The 24,392-nt window shown below is 34.8% G+C and overlaps 1 protein-coding gene across 2 annotated transcripts in view; it reads right to left on the minus strand.

The window, feature by feature from the left end:
• Positions 1-1,134: 1,134 nt before the first annotated feature.
• The window catches only part of CFH (complement factor H), a 113,799-nt gene continuing 90,541 nt past the window's right edge, over positions 1,135-24,392 (minus strand). For both annotated transcript variants that reach the window (XM_072648316.1, XM_072648317.1), the window contains exons 17-23: positions 23,942-24,151; positions 21,747-21,920; positions 20,050-20,226; positions 12,503-12,679; positions 5,541-5,723; positions 2,558-2,767; positions 1,135-1,413 (exon numbers count right to left, since the gene is read on the minus strand). In XM_072648316.1, coding sequence (XP_072504417.1) covers positions 2,565-2,767; positions 5,541-5,723; positions 12,503-12,679; positions 20,050-20,226; positions 21,747-21,920; positions 23,942-24,151 — 1,124 coding nt within the window. In that variant the 3' untranslated portion in view covers positions 1,135-1,413; positions 2,558-2,564. The remainder of the gene's footprint in view (positions 1,414-2,557; positions 2,768-5,540; positions 5,724-12,502; positions 12,680-20,049; positions 20,227-21,746; positions 21,921-23,941; positions 24,152-24,392) is intronic.

Below are 24,392 nucleotides of genomic sequence, written 5' to 3' on the forward strand. Positions count from 1 at the left end.
GGCTAAGATGTTCATTAGTATTTTGTCCCCATTGCTTATACAGAGCTTTGCTTAATCCTTGCTGAATTAAATAGAAAAAATATTGAACTTGCAATCTATGAAAAACTGAACTATTTTTATGTGAAACACATTCTAGCTATGTCTTAACTGTCATTGTAAAATTTACTTTTGAACCTAAGTTCATTCCTACTAAATTTATTTTTATTACTGTTTAATTATTTTATTTTATTACTATTATTTATTCTTATTAAATTTAATCTGAATAGATTCAATCTGTTGTTCAATTAGGTCAAGTGTTTTCAAAATCCCAGCTAACATTAAACATGTTAATTACAAATTTAACAAATATGACATCTGTGTCCTTAACCAAATCACTGATAAAAATGGTGCTAAGCATATGGTCAGGACAGATCTTTGAAGAACTCAGGTAGAAAGTTCTCTCAGTTGATAGCCTGCCTCCCCCCCCCAACCCCCGTTCATAATTAGTCTTTTATTCTGGCATTCAAACAGCTACAATCTCAATTAACTGAACAATCATGTAGTCCACAATTCTGTATCTTGTCCCTAAGTACAGTAGGAGGGATTTTGTCCAGTGTTTTGTCAGGCTAGGCAAACTCTACTTTCAGAATTCTTGTGATTTACACATCTAGTTACCCTGTTAAACAAAGAAATTACATTAATCTCACATGACCTGTTTTTGAGGTAGACATCCTCTTATTAAGATCATTGTTTTTGTTTCTACATATACCATAATTTCCTTCTCATGATATATTACAATAGCTTGCTGCAAATGAAAGAATATTTTCCCAGTTTATGCCTTAGAGCCTACACACTGCTTCTATTTAAAACAAACAAAAAAACAATCCCAGGATAATATTTGCTTTCTCTGCAACACCTCTCTTAGCTTCTATGATTTTTTGAAGATCAAGAACAATCATTACATATATCAATAAAATAAAGAACTGACCTTTTTAGGTATGAGCACTTGAATTTTAAATGTAACCCAAGGACTGTAGACCCCCAGAAATAATTCTCTTCCTCAATTCTTCCAATTTAGTACAGAACAGATACCATTGTACTTATTCCCTGAGCATTTGGAGAAGTGATGTGCCCAGGTAATTAATTAACACAGTGTTTTCTTATAGCAAAGATTTTATTGATACATAGTTACATTGTCTTAACTGTTTCATGCTTCAGCTTTTGCAGTTTAAAAAGTGAACATTTTAAGTCAAAAGTAAGCTGGATGAACGGTGGAGCAAACTTTGTGAGTACAACTAAATCAAAACATTTATCACAAAGGAGAAAGTGATCAAAATGTGCAGAGTGAGCCTGAGAATTTCTTACAGTCATCATTTGCAAACACTTGTAGGATATGGCTGATGGTACTGTGCTTCATTATCTGTAACTGAATCCCTAAGGAAATAACATAACAAAAAGGAAAAATTAGTAAGTGAATGAAAATATTAAGCCTTAAAAACCAGAAGATTTATATAGAATAATAGTGCTGTGAAAATCCTTTGATGTTGCATTTTTAAAAAAGAACGTGCATAAGCTTTAGAGGGGTAGAAGACAGAATTTTTGGTTGGTGATGGATCAGTTTAGCTTCATTACAAATCCTAATTATATGAAAAGTTTCTATAAGAACAGGTTCTCAAATGATACTACAAAATTTGGCAGAAAACAGATTCACTTCTGATCCTCTTATTTATACTTGGTCTGTACCATCGTTTCTGTAACTGGGTCTCAGGCTATTGTTACAGAGCTAAGGAACCTCTGAAAGCAGTCCAGGGAAAATTGTTTGATTTCCTTATTCTCTTCCACGTACATAATACTTCCTTTCCTTTCCTTCCCATGTCCCCATGCAATAACTCAATTCTCTACAGGGGTTTTGAGAGTTTAATAAACACAATTGAAAATCTCTACATACTGGTGGTTCATCTGTCCCTGAAAGATTTTTAAACTATTTTTAAAATTCTCATTATGTAAGAACCCCACTAGGAAACACAGAATACATATTTGTTTCATATAAAAATCTCCTTAAAAGAGTGTAACTATTGCTAGTTTGAAGTGGTGTCTTTAGGTAACATCGATGGATAGAGCCATATCTCTTAAAGATCCAAATTAAACCAATTTAATTGTTTTTGACAAAGTAAAAAGAGATTTTTAATCAATTGCTAATAAAAATTATATATATATGTATATTCACACACATGTATATGTATGTGTATATAAGGTATCAAATTATGTTATAAAACCCAAACCATATCTTCCGACAATGGGGATTTATTGAGGTTAATTTTCTGGGAGGAGTAGTGGGAGATAGGGAAGGTTGTCAATCTCTTCTCCTAGAGATTTACATTCTGTCCTTAAGATTTTGAAAAACAGATCAACCAATAACCTCATTTGGATGATTTCTCTGTAGTATTCTTAGATGTGAACTGGGTGAGTTTCTCATCTTTACATCCTGATGATGATATAAAATGTTACAGTAATAAGAATATCAAAAAATAATAATACAGCTCACATTAGAAAAGGCCAGGATTAGTGTAAAACTCACCATAGTTCTATTCATGTATACATTTAGGATAATTGATTTTCCCCTCTATGCACTTTGTTCTGAATGGAAGTGATCTTGGATCTTTACGATATCCCTGAATACAAGAAAATTCCATCTCTTGTCCTGTTTGTGAATAAAGTTTTTCAGCACGTAACCATTTAAGTTCTATGTTATTTTTTTCCATCATTTCTTTTGATGCTGTACATGCCTCTGAAAGATGTAAAGAATATATATCACAGTTAACAATAAGTGTGTAAAACTTTACATTTTCCGAAATAATGGAGAATATAAAAGCCATTTCTGCAGTGATAATGCAAGTCATTTTCTCCTTCTCTTCTGTTCACAATGCTGAATAATATCATATTAAGTTCTAAATGGTAGCACATCATCAGAGCTTTAACCAGTCTGGGTGGTGCTTTTTCTCTGCCTACAACATTTAAAAGAAGATGTGCTTCCTTCCCACAGTAGTCTAGTGACTACTATCCATGTGTTTTTCAGTCTATACTCAAATTAGGGTTGGAGAAAAAGGCAGGGCCTGAGAGAGAGAGTAAGGGAGCAGGGTTGTAGGTAATATTGACGTTCTTTAGTGGTTTAAGTCTTGTCCAACCTTTTGTGAGCCCATTTGGGGTTTTCTTGGCAAACGTACTTGTTATTTACTATTTCCTTCTCTGGTTCATCTTATAGATGAGAAAGCCGAAGCAAACAGAGTTAAGTGACTTGCCCATGGTTACACAGATAGTAAGTCTCTGAGGCTGGATTTGAACTCTTTCTGACTTCAGGCCTAGAGTTCTATTTACCACCTCTGTAACTATGCTTTTAGGTGAGATATTTCATGATGGATTGAGAAGTATGGAAAGGTAGAAAAGGCAGCAGCCTACTCTTTCTCCTTCTTTCAGGCTGTCCTACTTAGAACTTCCCTACTTGTTTCACCTTCACCCCAGATCTCACCTTACTGAATGTACCCCAGCTGCTAGAGTTCTCCGCAGCATCTACTTGAAGATCATTCTCTCTGCTTTAGATATTCCCGTTGTCTCATACATTGCTCGTTCCATCCAGTCTCACATTTGGTTAGATATTTGAGCCCAGTAACTCTGGATACCTGAAGAAATTGTGGTACCATTCTGACAGCTTTATTCCTAAATGCACTTTCCCCCTTTTGAGTAACTGGATACTGATAGGATTACCAGAATGTGGTTATACTTTGGTTGTTTCTTTTTTTTGAAATATAAGATTTCTTGTATCTTGATGGTTTTCTGGAATGGACACAACCTTTTTCTGAGGATTTGAAAGGGAGCTTGTTAACTCTGGGGCACCTTCAGGCAGGCAAATCCTCCCTGTAAGCAATTGGGTTTTGTCTGGTGGATACTACTGGAAGCTATGCTGTTAAGGTATAGTATATTTCCTTCCGAGAGAAACTTGTGCTTATTATTTCAAATGTTCATGCTTCAGTCTCATGGGGGAAATGCTGCCTTTGGTTAATAAGGCAAGGGAAAAATGAAAAGAAATCTGTAGGAACAAAGAAGAGGAAAAGCTACAGACTCAAAAAATTGTCAAGAAAAAGCAGTAATTCATTAGTAGCTAGAAATAAAAAAAAAGGCCTGTAAAATCATCAGCATTTTCTAGATTACTAATGAAACAAGGCAAAATAGGGGAAAAAAGAAGTAATATTGATTAGAACTTCAAAATATTTCATGTACTCAGCATAAAATTTCCAAGATACACATAAAACCTTTATGTGGAATTATCACTAAGAATTCCATGATAATTATGCATGTAAATGATTATCAAAAAGAACTGAAATGGCAAAATTCTCAGAAAATAGTAGCAAGATTTACTATAATAGCAATCAACATATTAAGGGGCTACTTCAAATGATTAGACAAATGACCAAAAAAAGTCTCTATGAGAACAAGTGCAGAAAACTGTCAACTGGGACTATGAATAAAAGAAAAAAATTGTATTGAAATATATCATTAGTACTGGGCAAAACCAGTAGACTGATAATTGGGACAGAGTAGCTTATCCACAATTAGAGATATATGACAATTTTGCAGTTTTTTTTTTTTGAAAAGATATATATTGTCATGATGAAAAGAAATGTATCAGAAATGCAAACCATAAGTTATATTCTTTATCAGGGGCATAAATATCACCTATGTCTAGTATCTTGAATAATCTTTTTACCTCTTTTAGTTGTGGTTAGGTCTTTTCATAATCTCCCACAGATTTACCAGCATTTCACTATTTATAATGTCCATACTGATTCCCAAATAATCAATGGAATAGAGGAATTCAGATGTAAGAAACTGTTAACTGGAATGAACCTTGAAGAATATCTCTTCTCAACCAAATATGTGAAATAATATTCTTCCTAACTGCTTTTTTGGAGTGATCATCTGGCTTTCTCAGGTAATCACTGTTCCAAAGTCTGTCTTTTGGGGACAAAAGAATCAATTTTGAAAATGAAATACAAATCAATCAACTTTGTGATTCCTAAAGTGCATTAAAATTGTGCCAGGTGTCACACACATTCTGCTATGTCAGAGTTTAAAGGAATAGAAAATTGTGGCAGATGGAGCTAATTTGTTCACTATTTCCTAATTCTGAAAATAAGGAAGAGTTCTCTTTGAGTATAAAGATAAGAAAACACATGGTTCCTTTTTTTCTAAAATTACTACTCCCAGTAACCACGGTATTATCAAATTGGAGTGAAAAGCCTGAACTATACATTTAGTCATGTAATAACAGAAAGAATTCTTAGATGCAGGTATGGCAGGGTTCAGTATGTTGGAGACATTGGTAATGGCAACACGCATGGTTATCAATCAAGCATTATTTTAAATTTTACTGTTGAAGCTTGTTTTGTTTATTGAGATTTACTCCCCTATAATACTATCCTGCGATATTTTAGGTATAAACACCAACTGATCCTATCCTTCATTAATGACATTTTCCTTATATATTGAGTCTATTTAGCACATACCTAGGCAAGTTGGTTCCTTTGTCCAAAATCCATTTCTGCATGTCACGTATTGAGAACCCTGCAGCACATAATATTGTTGACATCTGTATTCCACTCTTGATTCTGGAGGATATTCAGATAATGGGAAGGAGGTGATATCTCCATTATTAATAGATGGAGGTGGTCCACATTTTCCCAGTTCCTCTGCAGATGGAAGAAAGCATTTTATTTGGTGAAAAAGGTAATACAGATAGGAGATTGAATTAAAACAAGAGCTATGAATTTGATAATTGTCCCCTCCCCTTCAGTTTCTCAAGATACTGAACTCAACTGTGCATTTATTCAAATTTCAACTCACATTATTGATTTATGTATAGCACAGGTTATCCACCCTCTACTTCCATAAGTCCTACCACCTCAATTTCACTATGCTGCTTCACCCTCATCTTTTGTAAAGGGCTTATAGAGTCAGCTAATCAATCAGTCAATAAGTATTAATTAAATACCTTCTATATGCAAGGCACTGTGCTATGTGCTGTGCTGCGTAAAAGAATAAATAGGTCCATCAGCCAGAAGAAGGAATCCAAGAGGATGAGAATTCTGGTTGGTAATGATGACTAATGGGGCAGCTAGGTGACTGACAAAGGCATAGAGTGTCAGACCTGGAGTCAAGAAGACCTAAGACCAAATCTGGCCTCAAATACTTATTATTTGAGTGACCCTGGGCAAGTCACTTCACTCTGTTTGCCTCAGTTTCCTCATCTATAAAATTATCTGGATAATGAAGTGGGAAACCATTCCAGTATCTTTGCCGCAAATGCCCCTAAAGGAGTCATGAATTTTGGCAGACAATGGAAAAATGATTAAACCAAATGAGGAAAGAAAAAAAGCAGAAAACCTGAGGGAACTAGTGGTAAGAATCTTACACTCTCTTATTTCTAATGTTAGCCTTCTCTCTAAGTACACATTGAGAAGTCTTCCTAGGTCTGTAGTGGTAATTTAAATGGTAAGATCTTTCTCATTCATTAATATACCAATGTGATCCACCCAGGTCACATGGAATCCTGAATCCCATGAGTCTCTGGAGGGAGGATTTTGCTGAAGGGGTGGTGGAGCAGGAAGGGTGGAACAGGAAGAGGCAAAGGTAGAGAAGAGCTGAGAGGAAATTTGGTCACAGCAGTCAGAACTAGGAAAGATGCAGGTAAGCAGGCAGCTGACTAGTGTGACTGAAAAAGCTTGTTTGTGATTTTATTTTAAGGGAGCTGGTTTGTGGGAAGCCTACCAAGGGGAAGGCTTGGGGATGGTGTTATTCTCTGCATTGTTATTGTGTATCAGTGATGAAGTATTTGGCTTTCTGAATAAATGTTTTGGTTCTGTCTTGCATGTGGAAAGTCTGTTGTATTTTTGATTCAGTATTGTGCTGGAATATTCATGGCCACTGTAGGTGCTCTGAATATTGCATTGACACTGCAAATGGCAACGAGGATGGGATTGTGAAACATCAGACCTCTATTTGGAGGCAGGAAGGCTTTAGAGGAAGAAATGGATGTCCCAAAGTGGGAGAATTTGCCTTATTTTTCCCTAGTAAGAGAATAGGCCAAAGGTACTCTGAAAGGCTCTGAAAACTAGAAAGTCAAATTACAGAAGAGAGAACGCAGAGTCTTAGAAAAACATTTGCAGAGAATGCCAATAGGACCAGGAATATAAATGGCAGAGCAGTGTAGGAGAGGGTGTGCCTTGCTCATAAGTTATTTATTGAATTATATGTAAATGTAGAGATAAGCTGCTGGAAGAGAGAGTTCAGATGGAAAGGGAGTTGACTGGTTTACATGAGAAGTTTTTTATGCTACATTGTTGTCTCGAAATACAACAGGCTCTCCACATGGAAGGCAGAACCAAAACATTTATTCAGGGATCACACAAAATAAGTCTTGTATTTCGTGATTCAAAATTGTGCCAGGATATTCACTGCCGCCATGGGCTCTGTGAATATCACACTAGTGCTTCAGGGTCTTGAGTTTAAGCCAAAAACAAAGAATCTATTACTTTCATGGAGGGTGAGGACGTCGCAATGTAATTGTGCTCAGAAGTTCTGTTTTCTCAAAATATACTTCTTAATATTCAAATCGAAAATAAGAGTAGATTCAGGATAATCTGAATGTCATGAAAGCAGATAAAATTCTAGGATTTGAATCAATTAACATTTTAATTGCTTCCTTTAGGATTATTTATTAGAAAGGAGTGAGTAACAGCAAATTTAGTTTCAAGGTAAGAGAGCAGATCTTTTTAGTTAATAATGTAAGTCACCCAGGTAGTCGCAACTTAATTAAAAGAAGTTAATAACAAAAACTTATGTATATCAAGTAAGTTAGAATAATGATCATTTAAAATATAACAGTTTTAAACAGATTAATGATGTATGTACACACAACAAAGTCAAATATTATGGAGTGTCACTGGCCACACACATTATAGCTATAATTTATATAGTTTTGGGGATTTATAAAGCACTTTTCATATCTTATTTGATCCTCACAGCAGCCCTGTGATTATTATTACGCCATTATTATCTCCATTTTACAGATGAGGAAACAGAAACATACATACAAAGTGTCTTGCCAAGGGTCACAAAGATAGAAACTGCGTGAAGCAGATTTTGAACTCAGGTCTTCCTGATTCCAGGAAATGCACTCTATCCATTGTGACAGGTAGTTGCCTCAAATGATAAATTCAGGTAATTGAAATAGAGTGAGGTGACAGAGATGAAGAACAGAAAGCTGGAACAATTCCTCATAGGAGCTTTAGTCCTTCTTATCCCAGGTTGCAACACCACTAACTCCTCTCAGAACTTGTTATCAGGAACACTATTAGATGGTAATAGTATACATCTGAGTTCTAGATACTAGCTTATATGTTTTGTTATGTTTTTGTAAAAATCAATGTCTGCTCTGGTTGCTCCTAAAACTTGACGAAGGAAATAATAATTTGCTTAGCTAACAAGTCCAAATAGTGGTAGAGTGATAGAGCTAACATTGTGATAAATGATTGGTTGGTTGTTGTCCTTCATCTTTGAAGAGGACCAAGATGACATCACCATGATAAAGTGAAATTTCAGTGTGTCCGACTGTGGCTAATTATACCAATACAAGCTCAGAATGCTCTACTACAGCTTGGGCACAGATAGTCTATGTGAATATTTGGGGTAGATGTCCCAAATTTGGGCATCTTGCATTTACTTTGTGGTATCTCAATTCTGCTTTGCTCAAAGAGCACAGCACCTTTTCCTATGTGGGCATGCCATGCTGAGCGATCCTGTGCCAGTGTCTCCCATGTTGCAGTCAAATTCAAAATTCTTGACAAAGACCTTGAGAGTGTCCATGCATTGCTTATTCTGGCCACCATGCAAGTTCTCCATAAAATAGTCTTTTTGGCAAGCATACATTTTTCATTCAAACAATGTGGCTAGCCCACTGGAGTTGCACTCTCTGAAGCATAGTTTGAATACTTGGCAGTTCAGCTCGAGCAAGGACTTCAGTGTCTAGTACTTTATCCTGCCAGGTGATCCTCAGAATCTTCCTAAGACAGTTCAAATGGAAAAGATTCAGTTTCCTGGCATGATGTTGGTAGGCTGTCCGTGTTTCACTGGCATACAACAATGAGGTCAGCACAATGACTCTGTAGACCTTCAATTTGGTAGTCAGTCTAATACCTCTTCTCTCCCAAATATTTTATTTGGAGCCTCCTAAACACTGAGCTAGCTCTGGCAATGCGTGCATCAGCCTCAGTGTCAATGTGTACATCCCTGGAAAGTATACTACGAAGGTAAGTGAACTTATCCACAACATTCAGAACTTCTGCACTTGTAAGTGATGGTTCCACGTACAAATGGTGTGGTAGTGGCTGATGGAGCACCTGTGTTTTCTTGGTGTTAATTATTAGGTCAAAATTAGCACTGACAGCAGAGAACTGATCCATACATTATTGATTCTCAGGTTCAGAGGCTCCATTGAGTGTACAATCATCTGCAAACAGAAGATCATGCACCAACACTCCTTCCACTTTGGTCTTGGTTTGTAGCCTTTTCAAATTGAAGAGCTTACCATGAGTATGGTAGTTGACCATGATGCCATGTTCATCCCCACTGAAAACATTTATCAACATGGCTGAAAGGTTCATGCTAAAAAGCATGGGAGCAAGCACACAGCCCTGTTTCACTCTTTTGGTGACTGGGAAGCAGAAGAGCATTGTCCATTATCCAGAACCCAGATAAACATGCCATCATGAAACTGATGTACAATAATAACGAACTTCTCTGGGCAACCAAATTTTGACATGTTTTCCATAACCCCTCACTACTGACAGTGTCAGAGGCCTTGGTAAAATCTACAAACATTGTGTGCAGACCTCTGTTCTGCTCTTGGCATTTCTCTTGAAGTTATTGGGCAGCAAACATCATATTGACTGTTCCTAGGCCCTTTCTGAAGTCACACTGGCTCTCAGGTATATGCCTATCTTCCAGGTGAAGGATCAGCCTATTAAGAAGGACTCTAGCAAGAATTTTGCCAGCAATGACTAAAAGAGAGATCCCCCTGTGACTGTTGCAGGACAGTCTATTCCCTTTACCTTTATAGAGATGGACAATGGAGGCATCCTTGAACTCCTGGGGGATAACCTTCTCTTGCCACATAACCTGGAAAATTTCAGTCAGCTTTTGCATGAGCAGTGGTTCCCCTACCTTGTAAATCTCAGTTGAATAGAATCAGCACCAGGTGCTTTGCCACATGAAAGGAGCCTGATGGTCCTTGTGATAAATACAACTTGGTTCTATATCTAAAAACAAGTAAGCACATTCAGCTACTCTGTCAACTATTTCCTCAACTCCAATACAACTTTCCTTATATTCTAGAAAGAATGTGGAAAAGGAGAGGAAGGAGTATTTGCAGTGCTTCTTTTTTCTACCAGGGTCTTATGAGCAGTGGCTGCCAGTGTCTTGCTACTGGGTATATAGGAATGTCCTGGAAAATGTGGAAGAAATGAGAAGCTTTTGCTAAATTTGTCCTACAGATGAACTAATATTGATTAATCATTAATCAGTCTCTTCCATCTTCTTTGTGTTCTGCATCTTAGGTAGTTTACATCCTGTTCCAACACACAGGAATACATTATACGCAGAAAAAGTCAACCCCCAAAAGACAGTTGCCCAAAGTCACACTGTCTCATGAAGATGGGGAAAAAGGTCCATCTGCTTCACAAATTCCCTCTCATTATGAAAGAGACCTAAAGCTATGGAAATAGGTGTTATGACCAAACTGAGAGGGGGTAGGGGAAGGTAACTTGTACAATGTAAAAGGGGTAATAATAGAAAGTAGAAACTACTGGCTTCTGCAACATGAGATAGAGAATTAAAAGTGTGAGAAGATAAGGTATGACCCAGGTAGGAAAAGTGATTTTTCAAAAATCTTAAATGATTGATTCCAAAAAAGATTTATCAGTCTCATTTCTCCATAGTCATGAGTTGTTAGTAAAATCAGAGAGATGAGAATGAGAGGCTCGTGGCCTTTTTGTACAAGTGGAAAAATAGCTGTCTTTTATTTTTACATGTCTCCACTTGGTAAGATGGCATATTAATGACTTTTAGGAGAGCACACTATACCTATAGGCTGGTGATTGTTTGCTATGGTACTTTCTGCTCTGAAGATTTCCCTGGTCACTGTGGTAAAAGACTATTTCTTGCTCCCACAGAGCCCAAACACATCTCTGTCCTATTAAAATTATAAATTGTCATATTGAGAAGAGAAAGTTTATATTCTCCAACTGAACCTTTTAAACATTTATCTCACAGAGGGTCACTCAGGGCCCTTTCAAGGAAGGGGGAATATCAAGTTACTAATTTCTGTTCTTCAAATGTTACTTAGCTTCTATTTTATATATTTGTTGGTGTTCTTTCTCACTGAATTAATGTCACCCTAATCCTTGGTCCCTTCACTCAGCTCTGCCCGTTCAACTTTTTTGCCCTTGTGCTCCAAGACCCACAATAAATGTTACCTTCTCTATGGAGTCTTTTCTAATTCTCTTCTCTAAAAGTAATTTCTTTCTATTCTTGAGAAACACAGAACTTTGTGTCCATCATATTTTCATATTTTAGTATCATTTGAACTGGAAAAGACTTTAGAGGTAATCTAGTGTAACCTCCTTATTATACAAAAAATGAAGAAATTGAGGGCCAAAGAGGTTAAGTGAGTTCTCATGGAAACAAATTTCATGGTAGATACAAACAAAATTCCAGCATGCCACAGCAGCCTTCTCATCCTGGATGTTCACACTTCCCTATGACCTTCTCATTTTGAAGATCACTCTACATTTATTTTCCCTGATTGGCCTGTTCCTCTCAGAACCTCCACTTTAAGGCAAGTACCCAGACCAGTCACATTTACTCCTCCATTCCTCTTGGACCTTAACTCCTGATTCTCTACCCTTCCCCTTCCTTCCCCCCCACCCCCACCCCATGCCTCTTGGGTCCCTTGCAGCTTTCATTTCAATCACTGCTTTCCCTCTTCCTTTCATGTGTTTGTTTTACCCCATTAGAATGTCATCTCTTTGAAGGTAGGGATTGTCTTTCTTTTTCATTAGATCTGTACTGCCACTGCTTTGCTCAAATCTGAGCACAAACTAGCTACTCCTACTGCCTTTCCATTGCTATTCTATTGCTAAGCTCTGTAAAAGTAGTGACATTTAACTTATTCTTTGTGTTCTCTACCAAATACTCACTCAGTCTTTATGGGTTGAAGGCTATTTAATTAAATATGCCTCAATTGTGGGTCCATTCTCCCAAACATATCTAGTTTTTACTTACAGTTGCTATGTTTTTAAACCAATATTTACAAGGAACCTGTATATTCCTTGACATTATTGTTACAAATCATGTCCTTTGCTATCCCCCTGACACTTTTTTTGATTTATTTTAAAGAAAAGTTTATTACTACCTTTGCATTGAGGAAGTTCTGTCCAGGTGTTATTATTACAAACTATATCCGGTTTTCCATAAATTTTAAGATGTCGAACACACTTGTAACTCACTGTTTCACCAGGTTGATATCGTGCCCTTACACTGCCTATAATTTCACCATTTTCAATTTGAGGAGGACGTCCACAAGAGTTATCTAAAAAGAATCAAAAACAAATATCTCTAGTCAGTATGGCATCTGTATAATAACTGAATCTTTGTAGAAGATTTGTAGAGAGGTATGGATAAGTATCATACAGAATGTGATAAATCAAGGAATGATTATAATATGTATTAATTGATTTTGGTCCAATAAAATACTAAAGAAAGAGTATAGAGTCCATTAAAGAAACCGACATCATTATCAAATGAGACCTGATTTCAAATTTAGAAATTCAAAGTCATTCTCCAACATTGTACCAATGCGCTGACCACAATAAAACCTACAGCACTTTATCTTCCCTCTATTATAGCACTTCTTTTTATGAAGCAAAATTTCTATCCTATTTTCTATGAACAGTGGATCTGTGAAATGTTCTGTGTATTTCCATATTAATATGATTCATACATTTAAATTTCTCAATAATTTACTGCAAATTATTTTAAGTACTTATAATTACCCTAATACGTACAATTAAATCTGGGATTAAAAAAATAAGCTTTTATATTCAGACTTTTTTTGTAATGGAAAGGACACTGAACTAGGAGTCTCCTAAGCATTAGGAATTTAGATGAATACTTGTCACTGCCAAGCTAGGTGATTTTAAGTAAGTGATTCAATCTTTTAGGATCATCTCTAAATGAAGGACATTTCACCATCCTTTGATTAAAGTGATAGAAAAACACAGGCACAATTGCAAACTGCCAATATCTATCCGAGGAGCAGAGAAGGTAAAGGAGAAGAAGGAAAGATAGGAAGGGGTTAGAATTCCAGATTTCATCAGAAGTACGTTTTTGCAGATCAAAGCTATTTAAATTTTTTTAGAGTATAGGCAAGAATCTACTAATTACAAATAAATCAGACTTATTCAAATATCATTAAATAGAGTAAGCACACTGACCCCAAAATTTATGTTTAGATATCTAGGTGATAGAATGCACCAAAGCTAATCAAACAATTCACTACAGCCAACAGAAAAAACTTCTTATTCATACTCCAAGATAGATAAATATAGATATGGATATAAATACAACTTATTGCCTATACTCTAAGTAACATATATTGAAATATATACAAGTATGTAAACATATATCTGAATATTGTTCACATTCATATATGTGTACATATATCATAAATATGCCACATATGTATAGTGTAAATGGAAGTCAATTTCATGGAAAAATCACTTTGACAGAAGAAGGAAGTTAACGGATTGGAGTTGCAAGAGACTTGAATCAGGGAAACTAACTTGAAAACTATAATCCAAGCATGAAATAATGATTTTTCAACAGTATAGCAGGTATGTGAGTGGAGAAAAAAAGAAGGTACATAACAAATATAATGAATGAAAGAGCATTAAGATTTAGCAACTGATTAGATCTGTGAGAGGAAACAAAATGATAGGTTGAGGATAATTCAGTCATGATGAAGCTGAGGCACTGAAAATATGGTGGTGCCTTTAACTGAAATAGGGAAGTTTAGAAGAAGTTTAGGGGGAAAGATCAGGTCAGTTTTACAGATGTTGAGTTTTATATCTCAGGGACAACAAATATGAAATGTCTAATAGGATGCTGAACTGAAGGTCACGGAAGAGACTGCGGGTGGACATAGAAATTTTTTGGTTGTTTGCCCAAATAACTATGATTGACCCTTGGCAGTTGATGGGAGAGGGAAAGAGAGAGAGAGAGAGACAGAGAGAGAGAGAGAGAGAGAGAGAGAGAGAGAGAGAGAGAGAGAGAGAGAGAGAGAGAGAGAGGGAGGGAGGGAGGGAGGGAGGGAGAGGGAGAGGGAGAGAAAAGAAGAGAATAGATGAGACGAGAAGAAATGAAATGAGAAGAGGAAAGATATAGAAACAGGAAAAAAAAAAGTAGAGGGGGAAGAGGAGCAAGAACAGAACATTGGGGAACACCTTCATTTAGATGCTGATGAACAAGCAAAGGAGAATTGGAAAGAGTGGGCTGAACACCCACCTGAATCAAGTGAGAGTAGTTTCACAAAATCTAAGAAAAAAGAGACTATCTAGGAGGATATGGTGATTAACAGTGTCAAATGCAGCAGATAGGTTAAGGACTGAGTTTTAGGGGAAAAAAATCTGATTTGGCAATTAAGAAACCATTGATAGCTTTGGAGAGAGGACTATCTATTAAGCTATAAGGTTGGAAGCTAGATTGAAAATCACTGAGGTATACATGAGAGGAGATAAAATCAAAACAAACATACGTAGCTTTTTCTAGAAGTTTGGTTAAAGACAGGAAGAAAAAGAAACGCTGATTTTAAAGAGGATTTTTTGTATCCAGATTTTCATGTTTTTTTTGTTGCCACAAAAAAGTGGCAACTATGGTTGCCATTGTTCATTTTTGCATATTAAATTTTAGAGGCTATCCTTGTATAATTTCAAATTATTTTCCAAAGTATTTGCACTTTCCTGTTTCTTTTTCCATTTTACTTACATTAGTTTTATTTCTAAAAAAAAAAAAAAACTTTTAAATTGTATGGAATAAAAGTCTCTTTTATCTCCTGTGAATCTTTCTATCTTTTTTTGTCATAAACTTCTCACCTATCCATAGATCTGACAGGTAATTTCTTCCATGCTACTCTAATTTACTTATAATGTGATCCTTTATGTCTAAACCATGTAGCCATCAGGGTGTTCTCTTGGTATTACATATCAGATGTTTGTCTACACAGTTTTCTTAAAAGTTTTTGTTGAACAGTGAATTTTTGCCCCAATAGCTATGACTTTTAGGTTTATCAAACACTTGACTACTGTACTTATTTGCTCTTTATTATATTCTTAATCAGTTGCATTGATCAACCTCACTATTTCTTACCTAGTACCAAATTTTTTAGATGATTACAGCTTTGCAGTATAGCTTGAGATCTGGCATTGCTAGGCTCCATTTCTTTTCCTTCACTCTTTTTTTCTTTTTTCCCTTTCCATACTTAACAATTTGTTTCTCAAGTGAATTTTATTAATTTTGTAGCTGTTTAAATCCTTTGATAGTTTGATTGATATGGCATTGAATAAGTAAATTAATTTAGCAACATTTTATTTTTTATTATATTGGCTTAATGTACCCATAAGCAATGATTATTTATGCAATATTTAGATCCATCTTTAATGTCTAGTATGTTTTATAATTTTGTGTGTCTTGGCAAGTTAACTCCCAATTGTTTTATATTTTCTATAGTCATTTTAAATGGGATTTCTCATTCTATATCTTCTTGCTGGATTTTTTTGGTAACACACAGAAATGCTGATTTGTATAAGTTTATTTTATATCCTGAAACTTTGCTAAATTTGTAAATAATTTCAACTATGTATTTCAGTTGACTGCAGTTCTTGAAGTAAATCATTATATCATGAGCAAAAACATGATAATTTTATTTCCTCTTTTTTCTTATTCTTTCAACTACTTTTTCTTATGTAAGTACTATAGTTAGCGTTTCTGACAGTGTACTGAATAGTAATGGTGATAACTGACATCCTTGCTTTATATATGATCTTACTGAAAAGACTTCCAGCTTATCCCTGTCGCAAATAATGCTAGCTCTTCGTTTTAAACAGACACTTCTCATCATTTTAAGAGAAGCTCTATTTATTCCTATGCATTCCAGTGTTTTAATTGCAATAGGTGGTGTATCTTGTCAACATCTTTTCCTGAATCTATTGATATCATCATATATTTTTCTTGTTTTATTATTAATAAGGTCAATTGTGTATGTAGTACTTCTAATGTTAAACCAGAACTGTATTTCTCATAGAAATCCAGAATGATTTTAGCGTATAGATTTAGCTATCAAGACCATATTTGTGTCATAGAAGGAATTTGACAGGACCTATTTTTCATATTTTGAAATAATTTATATAGTACTGGAATTAATTTCCTTTATATATTTGTTAGAATTTACTTGCAAATTCATTTAGTCTTTTTTTTCTTTTTAAACATATTTTGTTCAATTTCTTTTTCTCAGATAGATTTAAATAACCCATTTCCCATTCTGTCAATCTGGGTGTTTCGTATTTTTGTAAATACCAATTTCATCTAGATTGTCAATTTATTGACATGTAGTAATTAAGCAAAATATCTCCTAGTAATTTATTTTTCATCTTCTTTGTTGATGGTATATTCATCTTTTTTTCCTTTTTGATACTGGAAATTTGGTTTTCTTTCTTTATAAAAAATCAAGTTACTAATGGCTTATCTTAATTTATTTTAAAATCAACTCCTAGTTTTGTTAATTCTTTTTTTTTTTTGCTTTAAATTTTATTAAACTCATCTTTGATTGTCAGGATTTCTATTGTGGTTTTAATTAGGAGTTTTTATTTCTTTGTTTTCTAGGTTGTTTTGTTGTTATTAGGTGCCATAGTGTTTGAATTGTGATTTCTCTCTTTTGTTGATGAAAACATTGAGAGATTTAAATTTTTTCCCCGAGTTCTGCTGGATTGATTTCCTTTAGTTTTGGTATGCTGTTTCATTATTGACATTATCTTTAATGAAATTATTGACTTTTTCTTATGATTTGTTCTTTAATTCTTATATTCTTTAGGATAAAGCTATATAGTTTCTACTTAATCTTTTACTGTTTGCTTCAAAGGTCCTTTGTTCAATATGATTTTTTATTGCAATATGGTCAGAAAAGGATACCTTTATGTTTATGCTTTCTGCTTTATTTGTTTGTGAAGTTTTTATGCCCTGATACATGATCAATTTTTATGAAGGTGCCACATATAGCTGATGAAAAGGTGTGCTCATTTCTCTTCCCATTCAATTTTATCCAGAGGTCTATAATTAACTTTTCTAAAATTTTATTCATCTCACTATCTTCTTTCTTATTTATTTAATGGTTAGACTTACACTGGTCTGAGAGGGGTAAATTGAAATTTCTATTATTATAGTTTTATTATGTGTTTCTGCATGTAACTATTTACATGGTTTTCTTATTAGCATATTGAATATGTTTTATTATTGATATTAATTCATTCAATAAAATTTAGCTTCCCTGCTTAGTTCTTTTAATGAATGCTATTACTTCTTCTGGGATTATGATTACTAGCACATCGTTTTTGTACTTTAGCTGAAGCATAACAAATTTTATTTCAGACCTTTATTTTATTTCCATGAAGCTTTCTATTTCAAATATATTTCCTTTAAACATTTATAGCTGGATTTGATTTCTGAGCCATTCTGCAATCCTCTTTTGTTTTATGCATAAGTTCATTTTATGCCGTACACAGTTGTACTTGCTAATTGTGAATTTCCCTTTATCCTGTTCCCTTATGAATTTTCTTTTCTTTATTTCCCAATCCTTCTTTGAGTTTTTCTTTACTCCTTTACTTTCCTTTTTTCCTGTCAGTGAAATATTTATATATACTCAACTCGGTGTGTATATACTTCCCTCCATTAACCAGTTCAGATGAGAGTGACATTCAAGCATCACCCATTCCCCCCCTCCCCTACTTCTTTTTCTTGTGGTACAGACTTCTACTTACACACCTCATAGTTGGGAGATATTTCCCCCCATTTTTCCTTTTCCTTCCCTCCTCTCCCACTTAATTCTTCTTTTATATGCCTTCCATTCTTCTTTTAAAATAATCAAAACATAATAGAATTACTCCTATATCCTTGGACCAATCAAGCTCCCTCTATGACTTGACCTTCAGTAATTATGAGGTTTCTGAGGGGCTACCTGTATCATCTCCCTGTATAAGAATGCAAACAGTTTAATTTTGTTTAGCTCCTTATGATTGCTTATCAAATTTTCTATTTAGTCTTGACTTTTCATCAAGACTGCTTGGGAGGCCTTTGTTTCACTAAAGGTCAATTTGTCCCATGTAGGTTTATACTCGGTTTTTCTGGATAAGTTATTCTTGGTTTATAAGCCTAGATCTGTTGTCTTCTGCAATATTCTATTGAAGCTCTCCCCTCCTTTAAGGGGTACATTAAGTCTAATGTAATTCTGATTTTAGTTCCTCACAACTTGAATCATTTCTTTCTGCCTGCTTACAGGTCTGTTTGGTTGTTGTTGTTGTTTAATAGACAACTCTAGATTTTTGCTATAATATTCCCAGAAATTTTCATGTTAGAGTTTCTTTCATGATGGAACAAGTGAATTCTTTTTAATTTCTGTGTTGTAGTCTTCTTCTGAGAGATCTAGGCAGCTTTCTTTTATGATGTCTTCAAATATTATGTCTAGGTCTTTGGTGCTGGCTTTCAAGTAGTACAATAATTTTTGTTATCTCTCCTAAATCTGTTGTTCGGATCCATTGTGTTTGCTATGAAACAGCTTGTAATTTTTTATATATTTTAAGAATCTCTTTTATTACCTAGTTTTTTCCAAATTTCTTCCCCCAAACTGTTAGAAAGCTCTTCTCTCTCTCTGATTATAGTGACCTCTGTGCACACATGACTTTCTAGTTTATATCTTCAACCTTGAATGAAAGCCAGGAAAATGCAGTGTTGTGGATGTCAACTTTAAGGAAAATTCTAAGGAATTTAACCAATAGCATTAAAGACATCAGAAATGTCCAGAAAGATGAAAACAAAATACGGGTTGTGATATTTGATTGGGACTTTGGAAACAATGGAAATGTCATTAAAACACTTATTTCAAGGGTAGGGTGACTGTGACCCTGAGGTCGTATATGACTTCCTAGGCCCTTGGGTGTGACCTTTGGACTGAGTCCAAGTTTTATAGAACAAATTCTTTTATTAATGGATTCAGTCAAAGGAACAAACTTGAGGACCTAGAAGGCCACATGTGGCCTCAAGACCACAGGCTTCCCGCACCTGATTTATCCCTTTGCTTGAAGACAGGACCTCAAAACTCTTTGCAAAAGATTATAATAGAAACATTATTTAAATATTTTTTTTCAGAAACAAAGTGTATTGAAATCCATCACTCAAATAATTTCAATTCAGCAAACATTTAAAAAAAAACCCAACACTTCATTTATGTAGAAATTGTGTAGGTTCTGAAGGACACACAAAATTTAAGTTCCTCCCAAAATTTACATAGTTGCTTTCCTCATAGAGTTCATGATCTTAAGAAGCAATTATTAAATTAATCACTAATTAATTGATTTAATCATTTTTAGTTAAAGTTAATAGCTTAATCCTTTTATTAGTAAAGTGTGGTATATAGAGAGCCTTTCTTGAAATCAAGATGATTTGGCTTAAATTTCCATCTTTGACCCACACTGATTATGTCAGCCTAATATTATCATCACCTCTCCTTGTACCGGGCAATTTTCAAAGACTGAATTTGAAAACAATGTGAATCTACCCAAGGTGATTTTTTTTTCAATTCTCTAGACCCATAAAATCGCTGGGAAAGTGAAAGACTTCAAACAAATTATTAAATACCCTTGCACTGTGGGTCCCCTCTCCAGGAGCCTCCTATACAAGTTATTTCAGTTGAGCCTTCAGATTGGAAAGTTGGTAGACACTGATAAGTTACTTTATCTCCTGGAAAATAGTGGAATTTTGAAATACCAATCATGTCAGCATTATTAAACCAGGGTGGAGCTGTACATCTCACATCTAAAAAAAAAAAAAGTATTTGTGTAATTAATGATAAGTATTTAAAAGGGAGATATGATTAAATAAACACAAAAACATGGTTGTAACAGTAGAAATAATGCCAAAATAATACATTTTTATTCTTTGATGCACTTACTTCAATACCTTTAAAAAATTGTGATATTGTCACTGGTCTTCCCTCGAACTTCCTAGCTAGGCACAGAGGACTTAAGGGGATTAAAGGTAAAATGAAAGCATTAAGCTCAGAAAAGAGCCACACTTAAGAGGAAATCATGAGTTCACTGGCAGAAAAAAAAAAAGACTTTGTAACAAACAGGAGTTGTGACTTATTCCTATGACAAAGGTGTTCTTTACACTTGCACCTCACCATAAGGCTGCTTACTAAGTTTGCGCCTCCTCTTACCGCTGATTCTATATGTATATGTGTAAGGCTGTGACCCAGAAGTTTAGAGAGGGGTTTACCCTTTGTTCCAAACTTACTATGCCATCTCAGTAAATAATCTCTTCTTCAAATTTTTTAAATCAACAAGCATTTTTTCTCCTTCCCAACTTAATTCACGAATGGAAATTAAAAAAAAGAAAGAAAAACAAATATGCATAGTCAAAAGAAACAAATTCCCACATTAGTCATTTCCAAGGTGAGGTTACTGACTGATACTCAGTAGACAGCACACCAGATGTCATTCAAATCCTGAGATTTTTAGAATTACTCCTACAACCCTGAGACTAGCTTCTGAGGGTCTGGCTTTCCAGTTAGGAGTTGGGAGAATGAGTTCAAAGGAGATGCTACAGTAGTCAATTCTTGATTCATTGGAATCAGTCTAGTGAAGCATATGTAGCACTATACAAATGGAGTATGGAATAATAGACTTGATGGTGAATCCCAGATTCATTGTTATCTATGTAATACTGCAAACTCACTGATTTCTCTGAGTCTCAGTTTTCTTATTTTTTAAGGGGACTTAAAACTCTAAATCATAAACACTCTGAGTATTTAAACTACTGTAAGAAAGTGAAAATTACCAGCATCAGTGTGAAATAAGGTATAGTATTTTCTTCCTCTTTATGAACAAGTATGTGTTTAGGCTTAAAGATACTATCTGGTACTTGAGAATGTGTTCACACACTGCTTTGGTTCCTTTGGTATTATTAACTTTATACAGAGTAAATTTAATGCAAGGAAGCAATTAGAAACCAAAGAAATTTTTGTCCTATGTTCCATACCCAGTACACTATGAAATGCTAAAGGACTTAAAAAGACAACAGATAAATCATTAAGACTTGATAACTGTTATTTTATTACAATTATTCTCTATTTTGAATTAAATTTTAAAGTTTCTAGTTAATGTCTGGAAAATTCTAATTCAAAAGATCCCTTTAGGATTTCATATCTAATTTTTCAGTTTGTGTTTTACATTGTTTTGATCATGCTAGGGTTACTATATCAGAAAGAATTTCTGAGTTAGATCGAAGTATTAAAAAATAAAATTGTCCTACAAAAAAAAAGAAAGGCTCTCTACCTTTACATTGTGGTGGATCAGGCCAGGTTCCTCCAATACATTTTATAGTCGCTGGCCCATCGATGTTGAAACCTGCATAACATTTGTATGTCACTCCTTCTTGAAACTCATAAGTGTCTAACTCATTAAGAACACTACCATTGGGTATTCGAGGTGGTTTTCCACATGGAATTCCTGAAAAGGAATGAGAAAAGTATATCCTTTATTGTTGTTTTTTATATAGTACATATCTTATTCAAATCAAGTAGTTTCACTGTAATAGTAAATGTTGATCAGAAGCTATAAAATAATCAAACCCTATTTATTTTTCTGGTGAAATTGAAGGAATAGCATCTTGAATGTGATCTTGACATTTTTGAGACAGAATATAACATATAGATCTTATAGAAAGCAGCTTTAGAGGCTACCAGATAGCCTAGAGGTTAGACAGCTGGACTTTGAGTCTGAATCCAAATCCAGTTTCTGATACTTTGTAGCTATCTGACTATAGGCAAGTCACAACCTCTGTCTGCCTCAGTTTCATCTGCAAAATAGGAATGATAAGAATAGTACCTACCACCAAGGATTGTTATAAGGAAAAAGTGAGATAATGCTTGTAAAGTGCTTCGTTACACTTCGAGTGCTATGTAAATATTAGCTATCATTTTTAGAAGATTCAACAGTGAAATAACAGACAGACAGAGTTAAGCAGTAACATTTCCAAAATGTATTTTCAGGTATTTCTATCTGACTAATAATAATGGTTGACATTTTATGGTGCTTTAGAATTTGTTAAGTTCCTAGCATTTTAAGTCTCATTTGATCCAGGTACTAACTCTGTGGGTTAGACACTGCAGGGATCATTGTCTCCATTTTACGTATGACTTAATCTGAAGGCCAAAGAGGTAAATTGACTCGCTCAGGATGACACAGTTAATAAGTATTAGAGATAGATGTTGTTATGTGATCGCTTAGATTCTAATGACAGTGTTTACGTCACAAAGTTTTGGTACCTCTCAGAAAGATATGCTGAAAGAAAAAGCCACTGAGTGGCCCATGACCATAAAAGAATATCATTGAATAGAATGTAGGAAATCTATCCCTGACTTTTTATAAAGGTTTCTTCCCTCACTGAAAATTTTACTCAGTCTACAAGGTAATCATGCTAAGTTCTGGGGATAAAAGGAAAGGTAAAAATATCTGCTCTCACAAGGTCACAGTCTAATGAGGAGTCAACATGCAAACAGCTATGTACAATAAAGCTAAATACAGGATCAATTTGAAATAATGAATAGAAGGAAGGCACTAGATTATGGGAGGTAATAAAAGGCTTCCTGTAGAAGGTAAGAAGAATTTAAAGGAAACTGGGGAACTATGAGGCAGAGATGAAGAGGAAAAGCATTCCAGGTATATAAGAAAGGCAGCGAAAATGCACAGACTAATAATATTCATAGGTGTTAACACTTGGAAAAAAAACACCATACATGCAGAAAAGTCATCATGGTATACTGAACATAACCTTGACATCCAATCTGTATGCAACAAGTGAGCAGTGCGAACTTGAACTATGCTAACTTTGTATTGTGCTGTACAAAGAGCACTCAAATGAGAAGGAGGAGATGCGTTCCTTTCCTCAATCTGCTATTAAATTTGTGGTCAGTCACTATACCCCTTCAGACCTCAGTTAACTTGTCTGTAAAATGAGGTGACTGGGAGGGATGAAAATTGAAGTTATGATTCACATTTACATAGTTTGTTCTGTTTTTTTAAGTTTAAAATGTGATCCCCTTACAGCAGCATTATGGTAAATAATGCATATGCTGCATGTGGTTATTGAATCCATTTTTTTATTGCCCTTAACTATTTTTTTCTTTCTATAATTACCATCATTATACCATACAGGACAAGGTGGTAGTGGGGAGCAGGGAGAATTGTCCTTCTTCTGGTCAAGAAGACTGTATTCTGATGTCTAGTAGAATAATAATCAATATATCTTGCATTTGCACCAGGCAACACTTTTCCAACTGCTTGTCTATATATGTATTCTCTAGTTAAATATCAGCTCTTTGAGAGCAGGAATTATCTTCTTTTTGTATTTGTGTCTCTTCAGCACAATGCCCTATAAGCACTTAATATATTCCTGTTGACTGATTCTATTTTGAGTGTTTAGAGTTACCAACTAGTTAAAAAATATAGTTGCCAAGAAGTGTCATTACCAATGCACTGAGGAGTTGAGCTCCATTTTCCCATATTGCATGTTATCTCCTCTTTTCCTGCCATCTTGAAACCTTCTTCACATGAATAGTTGACTATAGTACCATGTGCATAGGTAATGGATTCCAAATCATCATCCTTTTCTTCTGATCCCCTCATTTGCTTAATGACCCCATACTGTATAGCAGGTGGTTTGGAACATGGCTGTTTTTCTAGATGGAAAAGAGATCATGGTTATAAAACATAGTATGAAATATAACTTTAGGAAACATAAAAATATATCCTTTTGAATTTAAAAATAATTGCATTTAAAAATACCATGTGAATATTTCCTAAATGAAGGGATACAGTGAAAAGAGCCCTGATCTTAAAGGCGGACAATCTGAGTTCAAATACCAGCTCTGCAATATACCACCTATGTGACCTTAGGCAAATCGTTTACATTCTTGGAGT

This window comes from Notamacropus eugenii, chromosome 2, assembly GCF_028372415.1.
Source record: "Notamacropus eugenii isolate mMacEug1 chromosome 2, mMacEug1.pri_v2, whole genome shotgun sequence".
In the NCBI taxonomy this organism is placed as follows: domain Eukaryota; kingdom Metazoa; phylum Chordata; class Mammalia; order Diprotodontia; family Macropodidae; genus Notamacropus; species Notamacropus eugenii.